This window comes from Bos taurus, chromosome 23 (assembly GCF_002263795.3).
Source record: "Bos taurus isolate L1 Dominette 01449 registration number 42190680 breed Hereford chromosome 23, ARS-UCD2.0, whole genome shotgun sequence".
Taxonomy (NCBI): domain Eukaryota; kingdom Metazoa; phylum Chordata; class Mammalia; order Artiodactyla; family Bovidae; genus Bos; species Bos taurus.
The window spans coordinates 9,207,174-9,223,329 of record NC_037350.1 but is presented as its reverse complement, the minus strand read 5'-3'; the positions used below and the strand labels follow the sequence as shown (position 1 = coordinate 9,223,329).

Genomic DNA, 16,156 nt, shown 5'->3' with positions numbered 1-16,156 from the left:
GAGGCAGAGGACATTTCATCTCATCTTCCTGTTCTCTTCCCCCAGAGTGTAAGATAGTATGGCTGACGCTGCAGTCAGATGGGTCTGGGCTCAAATTCCAGCTTTACCCCTGGGGCGCGGTCTATAATTCTCTGTGCCTGAGCTTTCTCATCGGTAAAGATGAAAGGCTTTTTGTTAGGAATGATGAAAGTACCTACTCCATAGGCCTGTTGTGTATATCAAAGAGAATATTCAAGTAAGCACTTAGCATATTGCCTGCCCATTGTTACATGCTCATTAAACACTGGCTGTCATTATTGTTAATATTCACTTGCCTTTAAAATTTCCTGGTGGTTTTCAGATGCATAGAGCCGGCCATCTCGAACAATGTCTTCTACCAGCTGCTCGTAGTCCTCTGCAAAGTCCATGAAGGGGAGGAGCCCATGCGTGAGAACTCTTGCTCCTCCCTTTGAGATTCCGGAACCTCCCCTTCCTCACCCACCTCCCTGGCTCTTCCTGCCTTTGCTCACCATCGTAGGTAACATAGGGGATCTGGAAGCCACGGGCACTGTTGGCTTCACTTGTCTTGAAGTTGATCCAGAGCTTCCTGGAGCGGGCTGTGAAGGCGATGGGGCGCTCGTAGGTCTGGCAGGTCTCATAGGTGGTAATGGAGGATGGGGAGGCTGGGAAGGTAAGCAGCAGGTCAGGAGAGAGCCAGGCAAGCTCCCCAAGTCCTCCTAGAGCGAGGACTCAGGCTGACAGAGGCCCTCCCTCATATGCGTAGCTCCCCCAGCCCCCTCCTTACACCCATACACATAGCCTTTCTCACGGCCCTCGGCATGTTCTTTGACACCCAGGCACTCACACAGTGTGAAAAGTTTAACATTTAAATGAATGGAGCTGTAAAAATTCTAGAATAGGAAAGTAACACATGTAACACTATTGAAATTCTACTTCCAAAGCTGGCTTTCTTAACTCTGCCCTCCATTGGACATGTAGCATTCATTGCTATTTTCCTTTGCTTCCAAGGCCTTACTCATCATGGCCCCAATTCTTCCACCACCAATTTTCTCTCTCTCTCTCCCCCCTTCCCTGGCCCAGCTCTTCAGCCACCCACAGTTCTTTCTCATGACGAGGACGTCCCCACACTCATCCTCAGATGGCAGGAAGATCTCGGGTACCACGATAAGAATCTTGCGCTTGGGTGGGGGGTTGATGTTCCACACGCACTCCACACCAGCTGGGTAGTTGCCTGGGTAGTTGGGGGACTCGATATAGCCAGTGAACTCACCCAGCTCCCCACCACACTGGCGATCTGTAGCCAAGCCCAGTGGACAAAGCAAGAAAGAAAAGGGAAGTCAGTGGGTAAACAGGTTGGGGAAATTGAAGAGTTCTGAAGTGGAATTCAGACACATGGAGTTCGTCATCTCCTCCAAGTTCTGGGTTCCCCTTTCCTTCCTGCCCTTTTAATACCTTCTTGCCTCACTTTACCTGTCTGTACCTCCCTCCTACCTGTCTCCTTCCCCTGCAGGGAGAGGGCACTTCAGGGCCCAGCCCAACAACAGGCCTTGAGTGTAGGTGGGCTGGGAAGAGAGGGAGGGTGGGACTTGCCTGCCTAGCCAACCCCCAGCCCTGCTCCCTGTGGTTCACTACCTTGCCCACCTCCCACCTCTTCCCATGCCCACTGCTCCCAGGCCTCTCCGCCCCATTTTCCATAGCCTGGCCTGCCACATACTCTTGCACTGGGTCACACTGGTAGAGCCATCAAAGTCAGTGCTTGTGTTTCCTGGACAGCGGGTGCAGAAGTTCTGACGGAAGTCAGGCTGATAGGAGCCCATGGCACAGCGGATACAGCGGTGGATGCTGGTGTTGTAGTAGTGCCCAGGGGAGCACTGGACTGCAGGCAGCGGGGAGGAGCAGGGGTTAAGATGGCAGGCCAGAAGGAATTCTGGGGCAGGGACACGTTCATCATAGAGAGTAAACAAAAGACACCAGAGTTCCTTCTGGAGTCCCAGCCTTCCCTAGTCACTCCAGAATTTAGGCCCAGGAGGACACAAACTAGCCAGCGCGGTTGGTCAGTGTCAGCCTGTTCTCTCGGGCACTGAGCACCTGCAGAGAAACTCGTTTGCAGCTTTGAGGAGAGGTGGCGCCACTCCCAAAGCAGAGGGCTAAGTGGAGCTGTTACTCTTTCCCCAGTTCCTAGGCTTAGGACTGCTGGAGGGCCAGGATGCGTCCTGTGAGTAGGATGGTGGGGTTGGTCATGCAGCTGGGCCTTTAGTGGTTTGGGGAAGATGGTAGGGCAGCATACTTGGGTCTACTCTGGGGACCTGGAGAGAGTGTGGGAGGTAGTTGGGGCTGGGGATCCTACCAGGATGAGCAGCCCACTCACCTTTGGTGTCACAGTCTTGGAAGGAGATGGCTCCCTCATGCTTAGTGGTGAGGCCCCCACCGCATGGGAAGCACAGGGTCCGTCCTGCTTCAGGTTGGTAGGTGCCACGTGGGCACGGCTGGCAGGGCTTGAACCCATCTGCAGAGTGTTGGCCAGGTGAGCACTGACCTGCAATGAGCCAAGGGCCGAACTCTGATGGGGGTGGTCCTGGTTATCCCCACAGGGTAACCCAGTCTCAGGGGACAGAGGCACACACAAATAGGATGTTGACGAGGAGAGTGGCCTGGAGCCTGGGCCTGCCCTTGGGAAGTCCCATGCCCATGGGCGTCCCAGTGCCCACCCTACCCCACTCTGTATTGTTTGTTCCCCTGGCACCTGCACATGTGGTGACGTTGGTGGCTCCAAGAGGCCCGTGGGCATCACTCCCAGGGCAAAGGTCGCAGGAGAGCTGCCCTTCTCTCTCCTGGAAGGTGCCCGCTGGGCATGGCACACACTGCTCCGTCTGGCCGTGGTAATACGTTCCCTGCGGGCAGCTGACTGAGGGAGAGTCGGCCGCGCTAGCCACCCACCCCCACCTATTTCCCACCACCCGGGTCTGGGGCTCCCCTTCCCTCTCCCCCAGATTCAAGGAGAACCTCTTGGTCTGGGATCAGACAGAATCCTGCTGGGGAGGCTCAGGGGCCAAAGCCATGTGCAGGAGGGTTGGTAGCTCCACATGATGGCCCTCTAGATCTCAGTCTGGGACCAAGGAGGGGAAGATGATGGGCAGAAGGGTCTTGGCTGCCTCACACCTTGAGAGATGTAAAGTGTCCTGCTCTGAACCAGACCCAAGCTGAGCCTTCCCTACTCCCCTACTCCCCTGCTCCCCAGCAAGCTCCCTTACCACACTTGGCCCCAGAGCGGTGCTGCCCAGGCCTACAGGCCTCCACTGGTTCAACTCGCTCCCCAGCTACTGGGCCTGGCTTGTGGGCCAACTCATAATCGAGGCCTGCCAGACGCAGTAGGAAGCGGTCCTGGTTGATGGACTTTCTAAGCATCTTCAGGGATCCTTTTAGCCGCCGTTCCATCCGCTGTCGGAGGCAGGGCAGCCCACAGCCAGCTGGTGATGGATGGTGTTATGAGTTGGAGAAGAAAGAGAAAGAGTGGTTGTGAGCAGGAGGGCGAGACAGCAAAGCGAGGAGCTAGGAGGGGCTTGGGGAGAGGGACCGGTCCTTGACTAAGCTTTAGGCAGGCTCTGCCCTTTGACAGGCTCTGCCCTTTCCCTTTGCTGCCGAGACCTGCTGTTTGCCCACCTTTGCCCTCCCCTTTCCATCCTCCTCCCAACGGTGTCCCCAGTCCCACCTGTGGTCTCTTCGGCCCTGACTTCTGCCTCCAGTTCCAGAGTGAGCCGAGTGACTTCCTTGCCTGGAGGGGTCCGGGCCCGCCGGCCCTTGCCCTTCCGAGAGGAGTCACATTTGAGGTGGATGAAGGTGACCTGGCAGTCAGAGCAGGGGGCGCCACCTAGGGAAGAGGCCTAGTCAACCTCAGGGGTACCCCCTGGAGACAGTGTTCTCACTCCTGGCTTTCATTTTTCCATCCCAACCCAGACAGATCTGACCAGATCTTTGACTGTCCTTTTAGTCTAGGATAGTTATTAGTTTGTGGGGAACATCCTAGGACTTCCTTGGACCCTACGCCTGCAACCACTTCTTCCCCTGCTCTGTCCAGAATTCAGGGTGTCAGCGGGTTTTTGGAGCTCTCACTAAGCTGAGGAGTTGAGGGGTGGGAAGGGTTTGGTGGCCAGATAGCCCACTGGAGTAGGGTCCCCAGTCCAGACCTGGCCCCGTGATTCTACTGGTCTCTTCCGTTTTGCCTTTGTTTCGCAGGTGCAAATGGCACTTGGCGTCTTTGATCTTGAAGGAAGCCCGCTGTTTAACCGTCAGCACTGCAGCCTCTAGAGGGATGGCAGAAGCTCAGCATAGCCTGGGGGCCCCGTGAGGGTGGGGGCGGCTATAGAGGGTATTGGGAAGCTGGGGCCGGGGTCTTGGCTGGAGGAGAGGGGTTACTAAAGCCAAGAGCATCAGATGTCAAGGGCAGAGGGAGCAAGGCAGCAGGGCTAGACAAATACAGAGTAAAGAAGGGGATCCAGGAAAAAGTAAGGCCAGGAGGATTAATAAGGAAGGGAAATTGGGGTTAATAAGCCAGAGAATAGCTTGAGACAAGGCATCTGGGCTGGTGCTCACCATGGCAGTGGTTGGAGTTCGTGCTGTTCCCGGCATGGCTAGCTCGGGCTGGAGCAGCCCTGGGGCTGGGGATGCCACAGCTCACGGTGAAGCCATTCTCAGACTCTGAGAGAAGGGGGCTGTCACCACTCTGACCTGCCCCCTGCCCCTCACTGGCTGACGGAACCCAAGGGGAGCAGAGGAGCTGCCTAAACAGCCAGTCTTCCTCCCTGCCAGCCAGCCCTCCAGCAACCTCCTCTATGTACCTGGCAAAAACCGGGCCCGGGATGGGCAGGTCAGGGCACAGGTGTCCTTCTTCCCAGACCGGTTGCAGCTGAGCATGGCTTTTGAGGCACCAGGACTACTCTGACACTTCACTGGCTCTAGGAAGGGCAGAGAAGCCTGAGGAAGAGAGGCTCTTCCTCTCCTACCCGCTCTAGCCTGTCAGTCAGGTGTGTAATTGGAGGAAGAGAATGAGCTACATGCAGAATTGCAGTTGTACATGGAAATGGACGAAGGAGTTATTTACCAGGAACTCCATGTCTCAAACGGCTACATTCTCTATCCCCTAATCCTTCATACCCTAACTCCACGATTTCCAGGACCCCAGCGACCCCCTTCCCTGAAATTGCAGTGCAAGCTTCCGCCAGCAGAGGGCGCCGCCCACCTGTGCAGTCTTTCCCGTTCCAGTGCAGCCGGCCCTGGCCTGCGGGGCAGGTACACTGGTAGCTGCCAGGAGTGTTGACGCAGCCAAAGCGGCAGCCTCCCCGGTTGATGCTGCACTCATCCACATCTGGGGGAAGGAGGCGGGAGACACAGACAAACAATGGGGGGAGCAGGAGCCAGGACGTGGGCAGTGAGTGGGGGGCCTTTCGTTAGAGTTCCAGGTACCCTAAGATGATTCCCAGTCTGAGAAGAGTTCAAACCTAAGACCTTCTTCCCTGGTCTCTGTTCTCAGTCCAAAGAAGGATTAAGAAGGGACCAAGCTAACAAAGTTTTTAAAGCTTTCCATGCCTACCTAGCAGAGGAGTTGTAATCTGGGGGCTGAGGATGGGAGTCAAGGGACAGTGATGGGGATGGGAGATAGAAATTTTGGAAACAGGATGCTGTTCCCTGATACCCCAGTGTCTCCACTGTCTTCACTTCTCCCATTTCCTCATGATGGATGTAGGCATGGCACATGCACCTGGGGACCGCCACAGACGCAAGCCACCTCGGGTGTGTTCAGCTGAAAGGCGAGGAGGTGAGGGGCTGAGGGTCAAAGGTGCCAGCTTACCCCCACAGTGGGTGACGCCATACAGGAGGTAGCCATGACGGCAGAGGCACTGGAAGCTCCCTGGCGTGTTCACACAGATGTGGTCACAGGTCCGATCAAAGGAACACTCATCTATATCTGGAAGAGCAAGGTTTCAAGCCACTGCATCTGTCTTGGGGCCACTTGACCCTGTGATTCCTACTCAGGTGAAGGGCCCCAGGGAGGGGCCTTGGCTCTGTTCCTCAAACTGAAGAGTTCCTACCTCTGGCCCAGCCCTAAGATCAGTGACTCAGCAATGCCTACCCACTCCCCTAGGCCCCTCCATTTGGAGCCTTTGAAGTCAGGAACTTTGAGATCTGTGCCTGTGGATTAGGGCCACCATGTGTGGTTAGGCTGGTCGGATCCTGCCAAGGATGTGAACTGGGGTGAAATCCACTCTCCCTCCTTGTTGAGCCATGTGCCCCAGAAGGGCTGGTTTGCCAAGAGGAAGGAGCATGTTTGCTAGGTCACAGCATGACACTGCCTGTGGAGTCTCCCCTCTCAGACTCTGGCCCTCTGGCCTCTTTGAAGCTCTCCTACTCTAGAAACTCTCCTTGGCCCAGGTCTGCTCACCCTGGCAGTTCCTCTCGTTGATGAGAAGCTTATAGCCCTTCTTGCAGCTGCATTCGAAGCTGCCCACTGTGTTGCGGCAAATGTGGTCACAGCCCCCGTTGTTCAAGCGGCACTCATCTATGTCTGGGGAAGCAGGACAAAACAGAACCAAAGGTAATACTGAAGACTAGGGACAAATGAGGAGACAAGACCCTCCCTCCCTCACAGAGATGGGAACATCAAGGAGAGCCCTGGGTCTGCCTCTGCTGACTCTTTTTTTTCTCTCCCATCTCTGTTTCTTCCCTCTTCAGGATATCTGTGGCCATTAGTTAACACCTTGTTTCTTGGGTCTGAGTCCTCTTAGAACAGGAGAGATGGGAACCAGTGTCAGACCCTCAGGGAGTGGCCTAGAAGTAGGTGGGCATCTGACCTACAGGGCTAGTCTCTGCCCCTCATTCTGCCACTGATGGCCCCTCTCCAAAAACGCTGGTAGACAGGATTTATCCCTTTCCTGTCTGTCGTAAGAGCCTTCGGGGGTGGGGGCGGCAAAGAAGTGGAGACCCAAAGGGGTAGCGCATCAGAGAGGAGGAGCTGGAAGAGAGGCCAGGCGGGAGGACCTCCAGGAAAGCCAGTGAGGCAGGGGAGCTGCTGGGGGAGGGTGGGGGCCAGGCAGGGGGCTGGACTGGGGAGGTCTGGAGAGACTCAGGCCCAAGGCAGCTTTCAGCACTGGGAAGGGAAAGGAAGGAGGGGGCGCGTGAGTGGCTTCCTTCCTGAGGTCAAGTTCCCCAAGCTGGTGGCAGACAGGACCCAGGCTACTCACCCTGACTTGGGGGAAGGGGCAGAGAGGGCAGTCTTGCACTTTACTCTCAGCATACCTGTCAGCAGTCCTTCCTAGCAGCAAACTTCTCAACTCTGGCTGTCTGACCTGCTGCCCCAGCCACAAACACCCCCGCCCCAGCCCGGCCCCAGCCTCCTCCCTGGTCTGTTTGCCAGCTGCTGGGCCGAGAGGCACAAAGAGCACACCCGGCCTTGCTCCAGTCCCTCCACCTTGTGACGAGGGACACAGACCTGATGAATCGTATTTTCAGTAGGGCCACCCTCCCGTTTTCCTCCCCTGTTGTGCCTTTCCCCTAAAGCGGGCTCATCAAAAGGAAAGGGAAACAGAATGGACAGTGTGGGAAATTCTATCATAATAGTAGCTAACACATTGTTACCGTTTGCCAGGCACTGTCCTAAGACTTTACATATAGTTGATGGTTGAAATGTAACTCGTTTAATCCTTGTAGCATTTCTGTGAGGCACTGAACCTTTACTGTGGTGAAACTGAGGCACAGAGATACTAAAGAGCTAGCCCAGGATCACAGAGCTAATAAGAGGCCGAGCTGGAATCTGGAGCCAGGGAGCCAGGCTCTAGTGTCAGTGCTCCTACCTGCTCCCCTAATCTCCCTCTGATCAGGAGAGCCTTTCCACGGGGAAGGTCTGGGGACTGTGGGCTAAGAAGGAACACACTTGTCACCTTGTGCATACATAATCAGGGCGCAAACACCCTTCTAGACTCAGGAACAAACGTGAACAGCATGTTCATTAACCAAGAGGGTTAGGGACCTGCAGGGAGAAGAGGAACAAGAGGAAGGAAAACAAAGCGGGGCAGGGGCGCTAAGGAACTGGCTGGACTTTGGTGCCTCTTGGACTGAGATGGGGAAGGCGGACAGGAGACAAGCCTTCATCACAGCCTCAGTTCTTTAGAGTCAGGATAACTTGCGGGGGTTGAGGAGGTCCCACAATGAGGTACCCTGTCTCTGGTCGCAGTCTTAGCTCCTTATCTTTACACTCCTGTCCTCTGAAAACCCTTACCTTTGCAGGTCTTCCTGTCTGGCTGCAGCATGAAGCCCACAGGGCAGCTGCAGTGGACGCCCGTCGCTGCATCGTGGCACTTGCTGTCGCAGCCCCCGTTGTTGACAGCACAGGTCTCTGTTTAGGAGGGAGGTGGGGGATGGTCACCTGGCTATCGGCATGGAGGAGTCCCAGAGCAGAGGGCAGAGGAGGGGCGCAGAGGCCCAAGAGGAGGCCCCGGCTGCCTCCCTGTGCTGCGGAAGGAGCATCAAGTGGAGGCTCCCAGCCCCCTTCCTCCCTTCGCTCCCAGCCCCCAGCCCCTCACAAGTGCAGCCAAGCAGTCCACTTCCCTGCCCCCTACTTGATTGAAACAAGGTGGACAGCGGTGAGGCAGGTACAAGCCAGAGCTGTCAGGCAGGAATGTGCTGAGGGCGGAGGAGGCGGAGAGGGGAGGGTGCAGGGAGGGAAAGCTACGTAAGGGTGGTGCTCACTCCCAGGGAACAGGAAGGGGCTACAGGAGTTTCCTCCTCTTTCCCCCCACTGTCTCGTTGGCGGGTGGGGTCACGGTGGGACAGTCTTGAGGAGAGTGAGCCTGGTGATTCCTGAGACAGCTGAGAGATGACCATCAATTCATCTTCCCCTTCCTCTCTGCTCAGCTAGCTTAAGAAAGATCCCAGAGGAGACAGCTCCTACTCCATCATTCCCCAGCCCCTTCCTGGCTACCTCCAACTCCTCCTGAGTCCTCTTAGTTCCAGATAGAGATAAGCTGGCTGTTGTTATTTTACTTTCCTAATGGGGAGATACTGTCTAGGCAAGGGGAAGGGGCAAAAGGAGAAGAAGCCAGAGGGGAAGGAAGGACATAAGAAAGTAAGTGAGAGAGTTAGAGAACCTCAGAGCCTCTCTTCTGTTGCTCCCCTCTTGACTGAAGCTTTCCCTTTGCTGAGAGGTTAGAGTTGGGGGGAATATAGATGGGCCACACTTCCTATTTTCTGAATTCAGAGCAGGAGAAAAATAGGTTTAAACTACAGCTCAGGAGAGTGAGATGAGCCCAGGAAAAAAACAAAAACAAAACATCAGCTCAAAAAGTGCAAGGCCCTGACACAGGGGCTGTGAGGGAGGTGTGGGCCATCCTCGGGGGTGGGGGGTGGCGCGGGCTTAGAATTCTCCCATTAGAGAGATAAGAGGCTTCTGCTGTGGAAGAGAGAAGAGAGGATCTCAGAATCAAGAGAACTGAGTGAGAAAAGCACTGGAGAGCGTTGTCATTTCGAATCTCTGACTCCTGAAACTCAGGCCCAACCCACGTCACTGAGAAGAGCAAAGCAAGGGCTCAGAAAAAGCCCACCTCTATCCCCGGTGGTAGATGCCCTGGTCCCAGTGGGATCTCCTGTGTGCCACTCCCACCTCAGTCTCCTTAGGTTTCCAAGACCATGGGAGGAACCTGGGAGGGAACCCTGACTTCAGGTTCCAAGCCCAGCCACCCCTACAAGAGTGTTCTTAGCATTAAAGCCCTCTAAGTCCTGGAGCAGGGAGAGGGGAACAGAGATCCTGTACCAAGTCTAGTCAATTCTGGGGGGTCCCCGGTGGGGAGCAGATCATCCCAGGCTGGACAGGAAGCTGGGCAAACCTGCCCGCCACCCCAGGGTAAAGCTCTCCAGAGTGGCCTCTCTGGCTGCCTCAAACCTTTGTTCCTCAGGTTGTGCATTAAAATCATGGTTTAATCTGTGCTTGTTTTGTGTCAGGCACTTAGCAGACGCTCCAGTGCGCTATCTCCATCATCGCAGGAACACTAAGAGAGGACTCTCATTCTCCCTCTTTTATAGACGAGTAAGCTGAGGACCAGAGAGGAAAGGAGCTTGCTTAAGGAGGCACACTTAGAAGGTGGCAGAGCCAGGACTCAAGCTCTGTCTGAACTCAAATGTCGTGCACTGAACCGTTATGGTGGGAGAGAAGGACGAGAGGTGCTGGGCCTGTGAGCTAACACGAGTAAGAACCCAAGAAAGAGATCCTAAGGAGGGGATGGCGCCTAACGCTACCCCACCCTGATCTCGGGTGGCACTGTGGGCATGCTGGCTACGTGGAGCTGGCGCAGTCTTCTTGTGTAGAAGGAGGGTGGGGGCAGAGAGTTGGGAAGTGGGGAGGTGTTAGAAGCTGGGTGAGGAAGAAGGTGGGACAAAGGAACGTGAGAGGAAGGAGAGGAGAATGGCCGTATCACAGAAAGGAAACCAACACGAAGGCTTCTGGGCCAGCTCTTGGGGACCCAGGTTGCTGTCACTCGATGGGCCCAGCGCTCAGGCTGCCGGGGAGCCCAGTCAGGCTGGGCCCAATGGGCATGCGGTTAGTGGGAGCCCCAGCGGGTTAGCCCTTCCCCTAGCAAGCCAGTGAGAGCAAGCGGAGAGAGCAGACATATTTACCATTAGAAACGGCCTGAGGGGGGACGTGCTGCTCTAGCCGCCTTTCCCCTGTTTGACATTGTAAAAAAGCTGTTTAGATGCTGGGCAGAGCTACTGTGGCCCTCTGCGCCCCAACCCCCTCCCACCCTCCTCCTCCGCCCTGCAGGCCCAAACCACTGGCCCCGAATGATGAGCTCTGAGACTCCTACACTTCATTCCCCAGCCTCGCCCTGCCTGGTACCCTCAAAGAAGCCAGGCTCCCACCAAGCAACTGGTGGGAAACGGAGTCTCAGGGAGGGGCAGTCATGGTCCCAGTACTACACAGCATGCCAGAAGCAGAGCTGGGATGCAACCTCAAGTCTTACAAGCTGCCGAATCCCAAATCCCAGAGGGCGCCCACCCTTACTGCTAAACTACTGCCCTCTCAGTCTCCCCACTAAATCTGAACGTCCTGATGGCCTCAAATGATGGCATTTCCTCCTACCAGGGCTGGGGAGAAAAATAAGATACAGGTCAAGGTAAAATAAGTTCTTCTGGAGAAGAGGGAGAGGAACTTGAAAAAGACATAGAACCTTAGAACAGCCTTATTTGCTCTCTTCTGCCTCACTTGGCCATGGCCCAGAGGGTGGATGGGTCTTGCATTATAGCAGAGCTCAAGCTTAATGGGAGTATGTTCAAAGCAGCCATGCCCGGGACTATCTAAACAGAGAGAACATCAGAGAGGGACCGGCCTCCCATCCACGGCCCCGTCGTGACACATGCAGCTTTTTTGGGGGGCTGCATGCAGTTTCTTCTGGGAGTCTCTAAGGGTGTGTAAGCGCGTCCAGAGCATCGCAGGAGGTTTGAAAGCAGAAGAATTAGACTTAGGAGGGAAAAAATGAATGGAGCTGGAACAAACCAGCCTCAAGAAGGCAACATGAGGACCCGAAAATGTTCCAAGATTTAAGAGAGTTAGTTTAGAGGGAAACATGTAGCAAGAAAGAGTTTAAGGAACTTTGGAACTGTGTGTGCAAGTCTCTGGAGCAGGTACCTGAGGGAGGCCTTGAAGAGCCCCACCTGCTCAGTCCTTGTGTCTGGGGGAAAGGAGTGCTCTCTGCAGAGACAGAGGGGTTTCTAGAGTGAGTTGGAAGACAGTCTGGTTCTGAAACAGAATGTCTTGTCTCTGATAAACACCAAATGACTGTGTTCACACCTTCCCATCCCTAGCATGTTGCAGCCCATGAGATGAATGGCCATTCATAAACACCCATGCCCACAGGACAAGCTTGCCTCTGCCCGGCCCAAGACACAGCCTTTCCCCTGCCCAGACTCTCTACTTTAATTTCCACTTTGCCAAGGGGACACCTTGTCCCATCATCTTTCTCAGCATTCTGTAAGCACATAGTAATTGGCCTTCACACACACACACACACACAAACCCCTGAAGATTTAGGGAATTAGGAATCAAAGAACTGAACTCATCTGTGGACCTAAAGATATGTGAGGTAAGGCCTAGGAATTCAGGAAAAGGGGTCCAGGTATTAAGAAGACCAAGTCAGGGTGAGAGGGTGGGATTCTAGAGTTGGGGAAGAAATGGGAGGACCCCAGGCCGAGCTCCACTGGAATATGGAAGAGAGAGGAGAACATGGGGGCCTAGCTGGGAGGACTGGAAAGGAGATTTGTAGGAGGAGAGCAAGGAGAGACAGAAGAAAGAGGAAGATACTGGAGCCAGGCAACCCCACTCATCTTGTCCCAGGAAAGGGCACTCTGTCCCACCCTTGAGTGTGGATGGTGGGCTGTGACAGCTCGCATCTCACCACACTACGCAACTAGGGCCTCTGGTCAGGCTTAATTCACCGACTGCCCCACCTTTTCTCCCCCTTCTCAAGCACAGCCTGGGGTCAGCAAGCACCTCAGCTGATAGTTCCCAACCTGTCAACACTTCATCCTGCATTAAGAGGACGGCGAGGCTCCCCGGGGGTGGGGGTGGGGGGGCAGTGCAGAACCAAGGGGTGGGGAGAGGAGGAAGGTTGGGTGAGCCCTTCACTCTCACTAGACCTGCCACTGTCTGGGGGCTTCAGCCCACTCCCCAGTGCGCCTGTGCTCAGCAGCTGAGCCCCACCTCGGTGCTCCCCCCTCCCCTGGTTCCCCAGGGCCCTCACCCCTACCCCCATTGCAAGTGGACTGAGTTCTCCACTGGCCTCACCCACCGATGCACGTCTTCCCGTCGGTGTGGAGCACAAACTTGACGTGGCAGCCGCACCGGGGCCCCTGCTCCGTGTCGTCGCACGTGTGCTGGCAGCCACCGTTGCCATAGTTGCAGGTCACTGTGCAGAGAGGGCATGCCTGTCAGCTCGCCTCCCCCGGGCACTCCGGCTCTCCGTAACGCAGAAACTGGCCTTCGAAGCTAGCTGCCTCTCCCGCACGCCAGTCTCTTCCTACTGCTGCTGCCGAGGCCCCATGCCCCTCCTCCCCCACGGCCATCCCAGTCATCTCACATTTACAGTCCCGTTGGTTCTTGGTGAGCTCGAAGCCAGGGCGGCATTCACAGGCAATACCCCCTTTGGGTGTCTCCCGGCAGATGTGAGCACAGCCATGGTTCTTGTTCATGCAGTTCATTCCTTCTAAAAGGGAAGAGGAGGGCGGGGTGAATGTGCTGTGCTCTTGGGCACCTAGAGGAGGAGAGACTAGAAGGGAAGCCTTGAGCCCCAGGAACTGGAACAGTTTCTTGGAGGCTGCAGCACAGAGACTGACTCTCCCCCTCACAGGTCCCCTGTCCTGGCCACAGAGCCGGTGCTAATGAGCAGAGCTCATAGCTATTCTGAATGATACATCCAGGCCCCCTAAACTCTACATGATCACCCTCTCCTTCAAGCAACTAAAAAACAGTGTCTAATAGTTGCCCAGCACTGTGCTTATACTGGGTAGATATAGGAGGGACCCAGAAATATATAAGACATGATCTCTTTTCTCAAAGAGTTTACAGTCAAACTGGGAAGAAGATAAATAACATTTATCATGTGAGTGAGGAGTAATTGGCAAGGGTCATTATTATACATTTTATTCAACAAATATTTATTAAGCTCCTACTACAAGCAGGGCAGTATATTAGGTTTTGGGGATACAAAGATGAATTAGGCTTAGTCTTTGCCCTTGGGGGTGGGCAGGGGTGTGAGGGTGAGGGTGGAGTCACAGAAACAGACAACATGTGCCCCCATATTCCCACCTGACGCTCCAGTCCAGCCCAAGACTTGAGGCACGGGCAAGGACAGGTGACCTTGGTTTAGGGTTTGGCCATCTTTCGGGCTTGGCAAAAAAGTTCATTTGGGTCTTTCTGTACCATCTTATGGAAAAGCCCAAGTGAACTTTCTAGTCAGTGCTCTACAGTGAGGCACAAACCCACCTTAGATCTGGACACAGAGGATGTCCCAGGGTAGCCTCTATCCCACCATGACCCCCAGCCCCGGATGAATTCTCCCAGACTTCACTCTAACCCAGAGTATCTGTTCACGGAACCCTCAGGATATGACTGGGTTCAGGGACAAAAGGAGCCGTGGAGGGTAGACCTGGGGGGACTGAGGGAGGGCTCCTGAGCAGACAGAGAGAAGCACGGGCATTCGGGGCCGGGCCCCCCCCCGGCCAGAGGCTGACCTTCCGGCCGCTGGATGCAGGTGTGCTGGTTGTCGCTGAGGAAGAAGCCCTCCCGGCAGTGGCACTCGTAGCTGCCCATCATGTTGACACAGCTTTGCTGACAGCCGCCGTTGCCCTCGGCACACTCGTCCACATCTGCGCAGGACAGGCGGGTGGTGAGGCGGGCGCAGCCAGGCCTTCCATGAAACCCAGCACCCAGCTGGAAGCCAGGCGGTTCTCACATCCCACTGCCACCCTCAGGGGGCGGCAAGTGAGGAGGGGACATGCGAGAATGGCTCACTCAGGGGAAGACGTGCCTCTCTTTCCCTCACCTGTTGAAACTGGGTCTGAAGGCAGAGGAGATCAGGAAAGGAGGCAGAGCGAGAGGAGCAGAGATGAAGACAAGGATGGAGGTTGGTCAGGGGCAAGACCTGTGAGCAGCGGTTGTGACGAGCAGCCAGGGACTCAGGGCTCTGTGTGCGGGGAGAGCTCTGGCAATGGTGCTGAGGTTGGAGGGGGCGGGTGGGGAAAGGTAGTGAGCTTCAACTCACTGTGGGGCAGGGGCCATTTCTGTGGAGGGACCATGGCCCTGTCCTTCCTCCCCTTCTCCCATGCCTGGGCTTGCTGCCACATTCCCTAGCCTTTCTCCTATTTTGGTTTAACAAAACAAAGTCTGGTAGCTTGGCGGAGAGGGATGGGGAAAGAGCTGCCAGGCCACACCCTAATTACCAACCCCAAATCACCATCCCCAGGCTCATCCCGGGGCTCCCACTTCAGTGCCCTGACTCCATCTCATGCGCCTTACTACCCTCCCAAGTTCACAGTCCTTCTCTGTTTTCCTTGGTGCAGGAGGCATCGGAGAGGGACCCAAATGGGCCATTCTAGCTCCAAAGGCATCCGACTCCTTAGGGCCTTCTCTTCCCCTCCTCTCTGCTGAGCCCTGAGACCCCGTCCTTCACTCTTTGGCCAAGGGCAGAGGGGCCCAGGCCTAGCAGGCTCCTGGCTGAGGAGTGCACCTGGAGGAAAAGCCAGGGAGGTGTCCTCGGTTTTGCCTTGTTCCCGTCCCATCTCCTATGCCCCTGACTTCTCCCTATCCCTGTCCTCCTACTCTTACCCTGTCCTACATTCCATCCTTCTGTTTGCTCCCTTCTAGTCCAACCTGGTCATTTTGTGACTCTAGCCAAGTTCTTTCCTACAATTTGTGGTGGAGAAACTGAGGCCCAGGGGATGGATGACTTATACAGGGTTCCCCTAAAAGCTAAAGGCTAATAAGACTCGGAACCCTAACCCTAAGGTAGGGAAGCATCATCATGGATGACATTCCTCCTGTTTTCTGAGCACTTCCCAATGTCCTAAGGATGGTACAGGGCTCTTTACGCACATTGTGTCATCACACTGCAGCCCTTTGGGTGGTTATTACCTTCCCTGTTGCCCAAGTCTGCACAGCCAGTAAGCAGCAGAGCCAGGATCTGCTTGGAGCCAAACCACCTTCCCACCATGCTCCACCTGCTGTGACTCAGCCACTATTGTCATCTGCTGGCCCTTCCCCTGAGAACACTTTCTAGCAGCATCTCTTTAATGTTTTTCATTCAGAAGGATTTTTTCATCCTCAGCATCTTGTCTCAAAGGGGAGGCTGACCTTGTTTTCTGTTTTGTGGGAATGCAGCTTTTTGTTTACTTTTCCTCTCCGTGCCTGAGAATGGGAAATGCTGAAAACATCTCCTTCTCCACAAGACATCCCCTGCCCCCATACCTTCACCCCTCGCTCACCCAGACAGTTGTGTCCATCATGTGCCAGGTGGAATCCATCATAGCAGGTGCATCGGTAATTGCCAGGGATGTTGACACAGTCGTGCACACAACCTGCATTATCCTCCCGTTCGCACTCATCCACATCTGTGGGCAAATA

General features: G+C 55.2%; 2 protein-coding genes across 4 annotated transcripts in view; one reads left to right on the top strand and one right to left on the bottom strand.

Moving 5' to 3' along the window:
* The window catches only part of TCP11 (t-complex 11), a 172,838-nt gene that overhangs the window by 16,346 nt on the left and 140,336 nt on the right, over positions 1-16,156 (top strand). The window lies entirely within an intron of this gene.
* The window catches only part of SCUBE3 (signal peptide, CUB domain and EGF like domain containing 3), a 36,276-nt gene that overhangs the window by 5,470 nt on the left and 14,650 nt on the right, over positions 1-16,156 (bottom strand). The window contains exons 3-22 of one of the 3 annotated variants that reach the window (XM_005223305.5): positions 16,018-16,143; positions 14,269-14,403; positions 13,116-13,241; positions 12,828-12,944; positions 10,660-10,707; positions 8,270-8,386; positions 6,437-6,559; positions 5,846-5,962; positions 5,237-5,362; positions 4,836-4,952; positions 4,591-4,695; positions 4,185-4,301; positions 3,710-3,868; positions 3,252-3,467; positions 2,744-2,905; positions 2,369-2,536; positions 1,715-1,876; positions 1,097-1,294; positions 510-662; positions 315-394 (exon numbers count right to left, since the gene is read on the bottom strand). In XM_005223305.5, coding sequence (XP_005223362.1) covers positions 315-394; positions 510-662; positions 1,097-1,294; positions 1,715-1,876; positions 2,369-2,536; positions 2,744-2,905; positions 3,252-3,467; positions 3,710-3,868; positions 4,185-4,301; positions 4,591-4,695; positions 4,836-4,952; positions 5,237-5,362; positions 5,846-5,962; positions 6,437-6,559; positions 8,270-8,386; positions 10,660-10,707; positions 12,828-12,944; positions 13,116-13,241; positions 14,269-14,403; positions 16,018-16,143 — 2,672 coding nt within the window. The remainder of the gene's footprint in view (positions 1-314; positions 395-509; positions 663-1,096; positions 1,295-1,714; positions 1,877-2,368; positions 2,537-2,743; positions 2,906-3,251; positions 3,468-3,709; positions 3,869-4,184; positions 4,302-4,590; positions 4,696-4,835; positions 4,953-5,236; positions 5,363-5,845; positions 5,963-6,436; positions 6,560-8,269; positions 8,387-10,659; positions 10,708-12,827; positions 12,945-13,115; positions 13,242-14,268; positions 14,404-16,017; positions 16,144-16,156) is intronic. The other 2 variants (XM_015459761.3, XM_002697186.6) reach the window with 2 other exon arrangements.